Source organism: Scylla paramamosain, unplaced genomic scaffold (genome assembly GCF_035594125.1).
Source record: "Scylla paramamosain isolate STU-SP2022 unplaced genomic scaffold, ASM3559412v1 Contig109, whole genome shotgun sequence".
In the NCBI taxonomy this organism is placed as follows: Eukaryota; Metazoa; Arthropoda; class Malacostraca; order Decapoda; family Portunidae; genus Scylla; species Scylla paramamosain.
Genome location: NW_026973774.1, coordinates 95,001 through 110,000, shown reverse-complemented (window position 1 = coordinate 110,000; position 15,000 = coordinate 95,001). Strand labels below are relative to the sequence as shown.

At 40.0% G+C, this 15,000-nt stretch overlaps 1 protein-coding gene across 8 annotated transcripts in view; it reads right to left on the bottom strand.

Moving 5' to 3' along the window:
* Positions 1 to 2,299: 2,299 nt before the first annotated feature.
* LOC135099169 (uncharacterized) overlaps positions 2,300 to 15,000 on the bottom strand; it is a 20,567-nt gene continuing 7,866 nt past the window's right edge. For 2 of the 8 annotated variants that reach the window (XM_064001636.1, XM_064001635.1), the window contains 11 exons: positions 13,851 to 14,974; positions 12,695 to 12,806; positions 11,549 to 11,692; positions 9,819 to 9,895; positions 9,546 to 9,690; positions 8,781 to 8,942; positions 7,675 to 7,783; positions 5,754 to 5,939; positions 5,181 to 5,595; positions 4,504 to 4,612; positions 2,300 to 4,298 (listed from right to left, as the gene is read on the bottom strand). In XM_064001636.1, the coding sequence (XP_063857706.1) occupies positions 5,561 to 5,595; positions 5,754 to 5,939; positions 7,675 to 7,783; positions 8,781 to 8,942; positions 9,546 to 9,690; positions 9,819 to 9,895; positions 11,549 to 11,581 (747 nt within the window). In that variant the 5' untranslated portion in view covers positions 11,582 to 11,692; positions 12,695 to 12,806; positions 13,851 to 14,974 and the 3' untranslated portion in view covers positions 2,300 to 4,298; positions 4,504 to 4,612; positions 5,181 to 5,560. The other 6 variants (XM_064001637.1, XM_064001638.1, XM_064001639.1 and 3 more) reach the window with 6 other exon arrangements.

Here is a 15,000-nt window from a genome sequence, read left to right as displayed (position 1 = left end):
TATGTGGATGAATGTCATGGTGGATAGCAGTGCCACCACATTCCTACAATCATCCATCACTCCACTGCTCAAACGCTTCTGCAACCAATGATAGGTATGCTGCCACATTCTGCATGGTCTCCTTGGCTCTCAGATAAGGATACTGTCAACAGGTTTGGGATTGCCAAAAAATCATAAGGAGCTATGTCTGAAAAGTCCAGAGAGAGAGAGAGAGAGAAGAATGAGCAAGAGAAAGAGTAGGATGAAGCAAAGGAAGAGTCAAGAGGGAGGAAGAGAGAGTAGGACAAGAAAAAACAGAACAAATAAATCCCCTACACGTCTTGTCTCCATTCACACAAGCCATGAAAAGCTTGTCCATCCCTGAGTGCTCAGAAGCAGTGTTCCACTGATGATGTGGAAACTTGAGACACCCAATCATTTAATGGGCTTTAGTAGGTTTTGTCACCAGTCTTCTGTGTGTCACTGACTACATTTTGAAATTTTATCTGTTCTATTTAATTTTGTGTGTATGTACACAATGTTTATGGTCAATAAACTATTTATAAAACTATTTATCTGTGTGAGTAAGATAAAAGCAGTTATTGTTATTATTATTATTATTATTATTATTATTATTATTATTATTACACATTTTCCTCCTTGTATTTAAATATTATTATTATTATTATTATTATTATTATTATTATTATCATGAATTGTTCTTGTTTATAAATAAAATACTGTAACTGATTATTATTTTTTTTATCATTCATTTAGACTCTCTCTCTCTCTCTCTCTCTCTCTCTCTCTCTCTCTCTCTCTCTCTCTCTCTCTCTCTCTCTCTCTCTCTCTCTCTCTCTCTCTCGAATAAAATGACTGGTGAGGAACTCTAATAATTAAAGTGCTAAAAAATCCATTAAACTACGAGAAATAAGACAAATAATTAATGACACACCTAATAACACAAACAAGGAGTAATAAACAAAACTTAAGCCAGAAAACACGAAAAGATAAAACTATCATATAAAGAAATACGAAGTTAAAAAAAAAATCATGAATATCAAATAAATAACTCACATATAATCAATAAACACGTAAGGAACAGTAAATAAACAATTAAGCCATTCATTGCAAGGGCCACAGTCAGAAAGTGAAAAAAAAAAAAATGCTTAGTTAAATACCGAGGCTAAATAAAACAAGGAATTAGACAAATGACAAATAATTAATAAATACATAAGGAATAATGAATAAACAAAAATTAAGCCAGGAAGACTATTATAATTATTGCAAGGAGACGATATGTATGTATGTATGTATTGTATGTAATTCGAGGTTAAAATGGCTCAAATCTGACCCAACAGCAGGCCATAAGTGAAGGTGTTCCTCAAGGCAGGGAGGGGGGGGGGGAGCAATGAATAGGGGAGGGGCTATAAACTATTGGGGGGGTATTAATTAATGACGCATCCAGTTTAGCGTGTGTGTATATTTCGCGTTGTGATAATTTAAAGGTTTTCTCGCGTTTTTATCTTTATTTATTGATTGATTTTATTTATTTATTTTATTTTTTTGGCAGGTGTTATATTTGTTGAGTGTTTTAAGTAACTGTGGCTCATTGCATCAAAACTCCATTCATTACCTTCGTGGGAAGGTTCAATTTGGCAAGGTTTTATTTCGCATTTTGGGTTTTGTAGTAAATTATGCATTTTCTCATATTTTTCTTTGCTGGTATTGTCCCTTCCACGCCATATATGACTGGAAAGTTGGGGGCGCCTTCCCCCCCCCCCCACCCTCCACTGCTACGTTTTTTTTTCTTAATCAGTCAGTCAACCAATCAATCAATCCCTTCATGAATCATACCCATTTCCAGGTGTCACCCCCACCCATAGATCTCTCATTCTGTCATGTATGAACAAGTGCTAAGGGCAAGCTGAACAAGTACAAAGGGCAAGCCAGCTGTCTCTTTTAATATTCTTGCCTGAAATAACATTACAAATGAGGGTCTATTAATCATCCATTAAATAATCCATTTTTATTGCTTTCTCATTCTTCTTGCTCTGTGTATTGTTAAATTGGATGGTTATATCATTGTCCCTTCCTGTGTTTTAGTGTGCCATTACCTGTCCTCTCTTCCAGCTGATATTTAGTTTGTACTAAAATAGACTGGCATAACTTTACAATTTATACACAAATAACAACATAAACCAATAATGCATTGATATTATGCATGATAGGAGTGGACATTTCCACTCTACATCATTAATGAATGCATGATGAGACGCACACTATTACAAAGCTAATGAGTTCAATAAAAAACACTCAATAACAATTTCAATAACTTTATTAAAAATAGCAATCTTTATAAATCATGAAACTAGAAAACTTTAAGAACCTGGGGCTATAACATCAAATGCACAATAATGCAAACACTTTTTACACACACACTCTTTAATGATATTTCCTAATATACAGTATAATTCCAAACAGAGAGAGAGAGAGAGAGAGAGAGAGAGAGAGAGTGATGAACTACCTGGGGTCATAAATGTAAAGTACAGGTATCAGTCAGGCAAAGCATAGTGCTTGCCTGTCTCATATGGAATGTAAAAACATGGCTTCATATCATTCCAGACCTGGGATTATGGCCAAAAGTTACCAAGCAGTGGTGAGCAAAATCCAGTAGAGTAATATTCAGTATCATTGAATTACTGACAAAGTAAAGATCATTATGTGCAATGATACTCACTACCTAGGAGCATTTCAGGTTACTACCAAGAATCTGACCATGCTGGCAGGGATGGTTAGGCTACAACACATTACATACTTCTCCATTCAAATCAGTCAGCTGATTAAATGGTGAGTTAAACCATTTTGATCATCTAAATCATATTAAGGCATTGGATGAGACCTGGACAGCTTGGGTCATCACCATACATAGGTACTCCACTACTCTGTGGGAGGCACTTGATTGTGGCAAGAGTCATCACAATACCAAACACCATCCTTGACAAAGCACAGCATGGCCCACTCATCCACAGGAACCCAGCCATCTCTAAGGAGCAAATCAATGCTGCCCAGTGTCACTCCTCATCACTTTTAGGGAATAAGAAGTAGATCCCACCCCAGCACCATCTTTACATAGAATATAATACAGAGGACAAAGAAGGAATACAAACAGGGCACATGGTATGGTATAGAACACCAACCCTCACTTTTGGAAAACCCCAGCCACTCAGTAGGAGACCAGCCAGTCACCATGGCTATCACCTGGGGATTCTTAGGAACAGGTGTTAGGTATAGAATGAGAGATAAAGAAAACTCCCAATACATTTCAAGTCTATACGCAAGTCTCCATAGATAGACAAAAAAGTGTTCATGAATTAAACACAATATTGTAAGTTTTAAATGTTATGTGGTACCTTAGATAGATGGACAGGTCACTTGAGAAGAGAAAATAAGAAATGTCTTAGGAAGAGTATTTTGTCATATGTATGAATATATATGACTGTATGACATAGATGACTGGTGAAGTAGATTTTGTCCCTTATCAGAGTGGTTGTGTAGCTGAAACAAATTAATGATTATCAAAACAGAGACACATTTGAGCTGATTGGTGAATTACAGTTTCAGAGTGGATACAGCATACACTGGGATGATAAAACTACTGCAGTCATAAAGTAGATGAAAAAATACTGTGGGGAGGAATGTAAAGCAGTAACATATGCAAAAAAAGAAAGAAAGAAAGAAAGAAAGAAAGAAAGAAAGAGAGAGAGAGAGAGAGAGAGAGAGAGAGAGAGAGAGAGAGAGAGAGAGAGAGAGAGAGAGAGAGAGAGAGAGAGAGAGAGAGAGAGAGAGAGAGAGAGAGAGAGAGAATGATGTGACATGACATCTTTAAGTACAAATGAGTATATAGTAACCATACACTGATACTTGTCCCCCTTATACAGTGATAAGTTTACCCAAACACAATGGACACGGATGGAACTTTTGGAGGCTAAAGTGCTCCAGGTGACTGGTGGACTCCATTTCATTGCGGAGGTCCAGGATTCTCTGCACAGTTGGGCTTTTGGTGTCAGTGGAAGTGGTGGCAGTGTGGCAGCAGTAACAGTTTTGGTCTTCCTATGGGCAAGTTCTGTAGGATTCATATTCTCCCTCCTCATGAGGGACATCAGTGTGAAGGGTCAACGGAGCATCAATTCCCTCCTCAGGCAAAGAATGATGGATGCAATTTTCTGTTTCTTGTTGTTGCTCCACCTTTTCAGAGTGCTTGAGGCGCTCGTCAGCCACCTTTCCACTGGTGGTGGGTGTCTCAGACTCACTGGTTCCTGTTCCACATCAAGAGTGTTAGCAGATGCCACTTGTATTTCATCTACTTAGTACATTACATCATTACATAAATAACTGGTGTTATCTGATATTAAAGTGCTAATGAGCAACATGCCACAGAAATCTGTTTATTTCAAGAAAATTATGAAGATAATAATAATGTTTCGTTGCACTTCATAAGATGGCTCAGTTTTTACTACTCACCAACACTGCTAAAGATAGCAACTGGACTCTTAAGGACGCTGCTTATCTTCTCGAGCTGCTGAAGGTCATGATCTGCTTCCTTTTCCTGCACCAGCTTTGATATCAAATCCTGCAGGAAACAACTGTGTTAATTCACATTTTGAATAAATCTAATAGATGAAATTTCACTTACAACACCTTATGTGTCTCTGGTGACTCATGGAGGACAGATACATCACCTGAGAGTAAATGGTCAGTGAAGAAGTTGACCCTTGATCCTGGCTAATCACATTAAGTACATTAAACACTCCTGTTAACTAATAAATGAGGTGTAGATTTCTCTGGAAGGTTACATTACACTACTTCCCTGGCATTTGAAAACATTTTGCTCTACATGAACTCATATGGAAGCTTTACTGCAACATTAAATCTCAGCTAGATGCCAGATGGTGTAGCCTCCATCACAGAGCAAGGTAATGATATGAAGGCTTAGTACTTTGGTCAACACCTGAATAAGAACCGTTTGAGATGCAGCAGAGATCACTAACCTGCCAGCAATTGAATAAGAAGTGTGTGAGATGCAGCAGAGATCACTAACCTGCCAGCAATTGAATAAGAAGTGTGTGAGATGCAGCAGAAATCACTAATCTGCCATGACATGAATAAGAAGTGTGTGAGATGCAAAAGAGAGCACTAACCTGCAGAGTGGTTTTGCTTCATTTCCTCTCATTCATGATGGAGGCTGGCAAGGTCTAACTCGCGTTCTCGAGCTTGTTACTTCATCACTCCTCACTGCAACTGGTAGATGGTGATGTAGTCACCTGAAGAAGGATAAAATTCTTCATTAAAAGACCAAGGAAATGGCATACAGTAAACAGTAAACACTTCCTCCACTTCACTTTTACAGATGATTCAAATGAGCAAAAAACATGCACACACCGATGGACTCTGTCTTCTCATGCACTACAGCATGCTCAAGCTGCTACTTCCTGTCACTTAGCTCAGCCACCTCCTTCATGCTGCAAGTTAACCTGCTCTCCAGGACCCTGTGAGCCTCCTGCAGTTGTTGCAGCTTCTGTTAAAGCTCAGTTCCTCCCAATCCTGTTGTTTCTCCTGATAAAACAATAAGTTTGTTTCTCTCAACTTTTCTTAATACAGCCTCAATAAACAAATCCAATAACAATGCTTTTATTTTGTTATTAATTCAAAAAATTGAGCAACAGTGAGGAAAAATTATTTGCTTTATTATTAGAGAATATAAACTTTCTTACCTTTTGGTTCAGTTATGACATCTTCAGACAACTTTTCATGAGCAAGAGATTCTCCCAGCAGTTTGTTATACTTATCCCTCTCACAGTCTAGCTGAACCTGAAGACTGCTGCACTCACTCTCCAACCTGCTAACCTCAGATGTCAGTGTAGCCACTTGACCCAGCAATTTCCCCTTGGTATCTGTACCTGGAGGTGAAAAATTGATGCAACAGAGGGCCAGACAAGAATGACCAATGGAAGTAATTAGACGTAATGTAAGAAGTGGGTATTAGACTAAGGGAAATAGAAGGGCAATGGAGAGAGGGTTAGATGCACCAGAAATGTCTGTGGAGCCAGGAAAAATTTTAACTTGTAACAGAGATAACTAAGAGCAACTGTGAATGAATGTGATGTGGCCTCATCCCATGACTGGGAAAAATGCAAAAGCAGCACCTCAGACACCAGGACCATGATGACTGGCAGCTCCCAAAATTAGCTGCTGGCTTTTGTACTCCTAGTCACCACAGGAGGCTCATCCACAGCTAATCCTATCAGCTGATCATCTTGGGTGAAGTAATTGTTTATCAGTCTGGCTGTTGAGTCCTGATGCAGAGATGTGTGTGTGTGTGTGTGTGTGTGTGTGTGTGTGTGTGTGTGTGGTGTGTGTGTGTGTGTGTGTGTGTGTGTGTGTGTGTGTGTGTGTGTGGTGTGTGTGTGTGTGTGTGCACTTTGGAAAGCCTCCCTCCAAGGAGAATGTCAGTTTGATATACAAATATATATTCATGTGGATGGTAGCTCACATTTAGCTTCTGAGTTCTCACATGAAGACATGCCATCCTTGTCTTTTTCCTCTGAGGGAGTGACTTTATACTCTGTGATAAGTGCATGCAGCTCACTATTCTGTCTTGTGACGTTTTTGATTTCTATCTGTGAAAGACACAAGAAGGCAGTAAGTTAACTTGTTTAACATGCCACATCATTTTATATATATTATGCCAAGTTTAAACAGGAAAGCCTCACCAGAAGCATCAACTAAAGACCAAAGTGATTAACAAATCTTTCACTTTACCACCCTTAATGACAAAAGCTGCTGATGTAGCATCCCATCCATATCCTGCATTTTTACACCTTCATGATTCCATTAGATTACATTAGATTACATTAGAACAGTATGTGACCAATGACGTCTCCATTCTACATTGCCATGACAAGAATACAGGGCTTTACTGAACATAAACCAAGGACGCCTCCATTCTACATTGCCATGACAAGAATACGGGGCTTTACTGAACATAAACCAAGGACGCCTCCATTCTACATTGCCATGACAAGAATACAGGGCTTTACTGAACATAAACCAATGACGCCTCCATTCTACATTGCCATGACAAGAATACAGGGCTTTACTGAACATAAACCAAGGATTCCCTCCTCCTCTCTCTAAGGGTTAGGGTTCTCTCAACAGTTACAGCGTGGTGTGAGAGATGCAGTGCTGTCAAGGCTTTACTATTTACAGGAAGCAACACACCAATAAATAAATGTTACTTTGGAAATGAAACTGAATAATCAAAGGCTTTATATCTCATGAACTTCCCTTCTTTAATAAACTGTCTTCAAGCTGACAGACTCCAGTAGTATTGCATCTTAGGAATATTCTACAGCTGATTTCATAATAACTGCTCTCTAAAACTGACTACATGCCTCCTTCCCTACCTCCTACAGACTCTACTCAACAATTGTTGTTATTCTGTTCATGCTGGTGTGACAGTTAACCAGTATATTAATTCCTTAGTTATGTACACTCTAGAATGGTGGTTCATTTTATCTACCAGTGATTTGAATTCCCAGCTTCTAAGTATTACATTATTATTTGTTGATTGGTACCATTTGTATGCAATCAGAGAAAGATTTCAATATAAAAACATATCCATGTTACTGTTACCTTTCAGAATGTAAACCAAAATGAAAGCTATGTAAATTTCTTGGTTCTTGTGCTTCTTCAAATGCAGTCCCTTGTCTGGTTTCTCTGTCAATTCTAATTTCTTATTGCTCTGTGGAAAAACAAAGTGCAAATGTTTAGGATGAACTGATTCAATAATATTGCTTTCACAATTTCAATATTGTTCACAATTTCTGCAGGAAGTTTACTCCATATATTTACTATACGATTAAAGAAAAAATGTTTGGCCTTGTGGGATTTAAAACGTTTGGGTATAATCTTGAATCCATTATTTCTTGTTAGGTAGAATGAATGAGGAGGAGGAGGAGGAGGAGGAGGAGGAGGAGGAGGAGGAGGAGGAGGAGGAGGAGGAGGAGGAGGAAGGAGGAGGAGGAGGAGGAGGGAGAAACAAAGATAGGAGGGAAGGAAGAAAGGAAGAAAAGGGAATAAGAGAGAGAGAGAGAGAGAGAGAGAGAGAGAGAGAGAGAGAGAGAGAGAGAGAGAGAGAGAGAGAGAGAGAGAGAGAGAGAGAGAGAGAGAGAGAGAGAGAGAGAGAGAGAGAGAGAGAGAGAGAGAGAGAGAGAGAGAGAGAGAGGAGTTGGTAAGGAAAATTATTACAATGGTCCAAGGTGAAGAACAGGGACTGGAATGAGAAGTGGAAGAAGCATATAGAATTGGAAAATATAGTGAAGGAGGTAAAAGACCATTAAAAGTGAGAATGAGATCCCAAGTTACAGTAAAGGAGATCCTAGTGAGAACTGGGAAGCTGGCTGAAAATTCAGAATACAAGAATATTTGGGTAAAAAAGAGATATGAACTTGGAAGAAAGGGAAAAAGAGAAGGATCTGAGGAATGAAGCCAAGCAAAAAAAACGAGAGAAGTACAGAGACCGAGAAGCAGAAATTTTATTGGAGGGTACTAGATATGAAACTAAGGAAATGGTATATTCAGGAAAGGGAACAAGAAATGAAAGAACCACAACAGCAGACAGACAAATTGCATGTGGTGGGAGAAGTAGTATATTAAGAGTAATATATACAAAACAAACTTCATGTAAACAAATAAAATTTTCAGAAAACTTGTCACACAAAACCTTATTAACAACTCACCTTCTCCTTCTGCGGCATTTCCTTCCTTCTTATCTTTCTCCTTTCCTTCCCCATCTTCCTCCTCCTCCTCCTCTCCTTCCTCTTTCTTTCCACCTTCCTCCTCCTCTTGTGACTCTTAACTCTCTTCCTCCTCGTCCTCCTCTTCCCCTGTGCTTCCCTCCTCTGAAAGAAAAGACTTGTTTAAAAAGCAAGCAAATATAGTAGTAATAGTAAAAAAAAGTCAATGAAATGAAAGTTTATACACATATGAAATTAGTGAAAATTTGACACCAAACATTCTCTATCTGTAACATTACATCAGAATGACGAGAACACAAGATATGAAAAGTGAAAGGGAATGATGTATATAACAAAGAAAAACATTGTATAATGACATATGACAGGAAAATAATCTTGTATACTTGTCCCTTAAATACTTGCTTCCTTGTATATTAACTCCCAAAATGCTCATTCCTTGTACTCTCATTTTCAAAACACCTCTTCCTTATATATTGTCACTCAAACACTCCTTTCTTGTACACTTATTCCTAAATCACTCCTGTCTTCCTGTATTCTCATTCTCCAAACACTCGTGCCTCTGCACACCCAGTTCCTCAAAACATTTCTTCATTGTTTACTCATCCCGCAAACACAGCAACTTTCTTGTATACTCAGCTCTCAAAAGATGCATTTTTAAACATCCATAACTCCTTTTATTTTCATTCCCCAAACACTCCCGGCTGTGCACACTCCAGCACGTTAACACAATAACCAAGCAATACACACGACTACTGGCACCATCCAGATCTGGCCCCAGCACCCCTGCCTCCTTGCGTGCCAGCTCCAGCAATGCACGGCCACAGCGGCAGTACGCGTCACCACACTCGGGCGCCTGCTCCCCACACAGCTCCACCAGGGACTCTGTTGCCTCCTGGAGTGGTAAGGAGTGTCAGTTAAACCTGGTGTTTACTTTCACTATGATATGAAACAATTAACAACACAGAAAACAACACAACTAGGTAACATGCAACACATACCACACCTAAGCAACAGACACACCTCGAAGGCAGCGACAGCAGATTTGAAGTCCCCCACCAGGAGGTGTCGCTTGCCCCTAGAGAAACGGTCGAACGCTGCTGCACTTGCCGCACGTCCAAGGGGAGCAAGCAAACAGGCCATCATCAAACAAGTCTCGACTTTAACCATTCGTAATTTACACCATCATATATTGTGGAGTAACTTCATGTTTAGTATATCTTAACATGGAACATTATTAAGAATGTGTACATGCTTGTACTATTTGATAAATTATGTGGTCAGCTACACTTTCCACTCACACTCTCATCCATCACCAAAATTAAACTAACCCCCTATTACTTTCCTCCCACCCTCAGAATTATTAAACTAACCTCCAGTCACATTCTTCTGACACCCTCATCCCTCACTAAAAATTAATACCAACTGGCAAAATTACCAAACTAACCTCTAAATATCATCCTCCCACCATCTAGTCTCTCACTAAAATTAATCTCACCAAGCACGATTATCAAGCTAATATCCAATCACTTTCCTCTGACCCTCAAAATCCTTTCCAGCTGGTAGAATTATTAACCTATACTCCAGTCACTTCCACCCTCTCATCCCTCATTAAAATTAATCCCAGCCTTCAAAATTATTGAACTAACCTCCAGTCAAAGAAATATCACTGGTTTTGTGGGGGATATTGTCACTGCACTAAGGGATGCACACAATTTCTCGTAAGTTTTCACATTTTGCGTTCAACTGTACCGGTCTAAGTGGAGGAGTGAAAAAGTGACACCTAATGAATAGTTGCCACAAAACTTATTCTCATTACTTTTTGTTCCTTGTCATTTTTCTTTCAGGCTTTTTTCATCATCACAGCAGCTTGAAATTTTGAAAATACATGCTATTTGAGGAGGTAGCTGTACATGTGAAAAAAAAGAAGGGAAACAAACATCCATACTTGTGACTGATATGAAAAATAAACTATACATATAAATGTATATTTCACTTTTCTTTCTAGCAATTAAAAAATGTACATACGACAGTATTTCTTTCTTTTCCTCAATAAATACGACAACAGTATTTTTCCTTCCCTTCAGTACACCCAGCCTTTCCCTTAGTACATATCACAGTACTTTTCCTTTTTGCTCAGTGCATATGAGAATAATTTTCCTTTTCCTCCATGCATATGACACTACTTGCCCTTTTCCTTTTCTTTCCCTAAATAGAGAAGACAAGACAGAAATTTTCTTTCCCTCAATACACAACACTATTTTTTCTCCCACTCTCTCTCTTGTACAGAGTCAGTTTCAATGTACTGGAAGGTTATGCCTACGGGAAACTGAAGGACAACTCAAGCAACGAGTGGACGGGCACGGTAGGAGCTCTGCAGTCAGGGGAAGCTGACCTCACTGTCTCTGAATTGTCCATCACTGAGGAGAGGTTGAAAGTTGTTACCTACACCCAGCCTATCTATATCATCAGGTGAGAGATACAGGTGATGATCAAATAATATTTTAAAGATGTTGAACAAAGTGCTCCCTTAACAGATTAATTGGATCAGCAAAATGTTCAGAATATGAAATGTCAAATAATTAGATTGATCTATCTATATGCCAGGCTGGCAGTCCTATACAGGGTGGCCCAGACACTACACTATACACTCACATACAACATTGACACTGTTAATCCACGGGTAATCTACTGGGTTGGCTACAGTGTGTCCCTCATTGTGTACACATCATACTCTGCCACACTGGTCTCACATCTTGCTGTGGAGCAGCCTGCATCTCTGCCATTCAGCAACCTGCGGGACCTGTCTAGGCAGTCAGGCTGGGATGCTGGATGCAACAACAATGACCTCTTCCAAGTGACAGCCTCGGTGGGTCCTTGGCTTCTTGCTGTGTGAACTGATATACCATCCAGTAGTAGCAGTAGTAGTAGTAGCAGTAGCAGTAGTAGTAGCAGTAGTAGTAGTAGTAGTAGTAGTAGCAGTAGTAGTAGTTTTAATTTCTCAAACAACAGTCCCATTGCTTTAATTTCCTGCCTATCTAAAGTTTTTAATCTACCCTTAATAGGAATATTCTTAAACATCTATTACTTCACAGCCTACTTGTATCTGATCGCCAGTATTAGGGTCCATCAAGGCTGCTCCACTGGTCATCTGGCTTTCCTTACTGAATCTTGGTCATCATACTCTTTTAGAGATTTTGGTGAAACTTTTGCTGTTGCCTTGGATATATGAAAAGCTTCTGATAGTCTGGCACAAAGCTTGCATTTCCAAACTACCCTCCTACAGCTTCTTTCCTTCTCTGTGTAACTTCATCTCAAGTTTCCTTTCTGACCATTCTATTGCTGCTGTGGTAGACGGTCACTGTTCTTCTCCTAAATCTGTTAACAGTGGTGTTCCTCAGGATTCTATCGTCATTCACTCTCTTCCTATATTCATCAATGATCTTCTAAACCAAACTTGTTGTCCTATCCAATCCTACACTGATTATACTAACCAGCATTTTTCCAGGTCTTTTCATGGACATCCAACCTTTCGGGAGGCAAACAGTTCACACAGGGAAGCCACAGAATACCTCACTTGTAATCTCTCTCTAAAATTTCTGACTGGGGCAGAGCAAACCTGGTATTGTTCAATGCCTCAAAAACTCAATTCCTCCATCTATCAACTCAACACAACCTTCCAGACAACAAGTATCCCCTCTTCTACACTGAACCTCCTCAGTCTGGAAACTGGAAATTTCATATCTCATCTCTAGCTAAAACAGCTTCTATGAAGTTAGGTATTCTGAGATGTCTGCCAGTTTTTCTCACCCCCCCCTCAGCTGCTGACTCTGTACAAGGGCCTTATCCATCCATGTATGACAAATCCATGTATGAAGAGTTTTAAAGAAAGGACTTACTTATTACTGGTTACACTTGCAATAACACAATATCACGTCCAACACCTCACGGTCACTTGATGCAAGTCACTCATTACCCGACCAACTCATCTCAGCTTCAAGACAACTCAATCTGGAAATAACAGATAAAGGAAATAGGTTGGGCTTTTAATCTTCAAGGGACACATTAAAAATTCTATGTCAAACCAATAGTAGTGAAGAATTCAGTCCCAGATTAATAGAGAAATGCAAGAGTCAACAGTGAAATGTAAACAGCAGGTAATTGGTGTCATTGTGCCTGCCATTCAGTGGAAGGAGAGGTAAATAAGTTGTCAATGTCCCTCCTACATAAAAAATACATAGAGTACATTTATGCACACTACTGCCTATTAATTTATTCTCCCTCAGCAACACTGGATTATATTTAACACCTGCTCACTAACTACTGTCTGTGAAGTAAATCACTGAAACTAGAAACATCACTTATCATCTCTCTCTCTCTCTCTCTCTCTCTCTCTCTCTCTCTCTCTCTCTCTCTCTCTCTTTTTGTCTCTCTCTGTCTCTCTGTCTCTCTCTCTCTCTCTCTCTCTCTCTCTCTCTCTCTCTCTCTCTCTCTCAGAAGTACTTATAGAACACTGTAAATACTAGTAACACCTTGAATTGTTTTGCTTTGATCAATTGTTACGTGATACTGGCTCCACTATTTCAGCTTTTACTGTGTTTTCACTCTTGACACTGTGGGAGCAAAGATTGTCTTCCTTACGATATAGTACACAGTCAATGCCACACACAGCAACACTGTTCTTCTGTTCCTCCAAGCTTTGAGTTTCCTCACTACAGTATCCTTTAGAATAAGCCCCACAAGGATCTTCCTCACCTCTGTCAGCTTGCAGTCTCTCAAAAAAAAGGGCCTCAGTCAAGATTCTCCTCCAGGCCAGGCCACATGCTGCTTCTGTCTCCAAGAACACACCTACTCATTTCACTGATATAAGCAACCTTTTCAAAGTCCCTCAGAGCCTCTTCCATTTCTAACAATAAGCAATATTTAATTGGTTCCTAAACACACACACACACACACACACACACACACACACACACACACACACACACACCTGCAAGAATTTGTCTTACCCTTAGCCAGTACTCATCTTATACATATAAACAGCAGATAGCACACCTAGAGTGGTCACCACTTCCTGTGAGTGGCAGTGCACAGCTGTTTTCAGTATGAGTGGAAGGTCCACTGTCACATAGTCTTGTGACAGGCTGGGCTGGACACTTGGTGAGCAGTTCTGGAACCTTCAGGGAGGTTTACTGCCAACCTGCACACTGAAAGGAAATGCAGTTTGAGTAAATGTACATATTATTATATAGAGACAAAAACAGTAGTGAGTTATCTAAGGAACTTATGACAGAGATACAGAAGAATTACAAAGATATTACATGGTCCAAGCCTTCAATTCAAAGTAAGTGCTTCAGATCTACACAAACAATTGAGACAGCTTCTAAAATCTACATAAACAATTCATGCAGCTTCTAATTCCATCAGTGAGCGTCATCAACCATTGGTCCCAGGTTAGCTCACAGTCATCCCCAAGTGACGCACACACCTGGCTCACTCAACCCCACATGCTTCATCGCTCTGTCTATCTCACTTGTCCACACCTGGCTCACTCAACCCCACAATTTCCACATTTTTTCCACACCTTCTCCACACTATTTCCACACTTTTCTACACAATTTCCACACATGGCTCACTCAATCCCACAATTTCCACACTTTTCCACACCTGGCTCACTCCATCCCAGAATTTCCACACTTGGCTCGCTCAGTCCCATGTGCTTGATCACTCTGTCTATCTCACTTGTCCACTTAGTTACATAACATTGTAAGCCCTCTCCATTTCTGACAATCCTACTTCCATCACTCTCAACAAGGCTTCACTCAACCCCTCAAAAGCCCAACAACTAGTTTCCAAGCCATTCTTTATTACCATCCTAACACACTTGTTCCCCCAACTGCTACTCCTAATATTCCACACAAACACCTTACTAGTCTCTCATCATCCATTTGCTCTAATCTAGACCCTGCCGAGGTACCCTGCACGAACACCCTCCAAAGCCACCAGCTCCGCCATCATGCCTTCCTTCGCCATCCATCTGACTCTTGCTCCTGCCCTCCACCTCCTGTTGCTGCCACGTCTGGAGTGCGTCAGCCAGCGTCGTGTAGCAGGTGGAATGGCGTCACTGCTGGGCCGTGGTGTCTGGGTGGGGCACAGCGGGAGGCAGGGGATGGGGTAGTCTGGAATGATTTGTTGGTGTTATGGT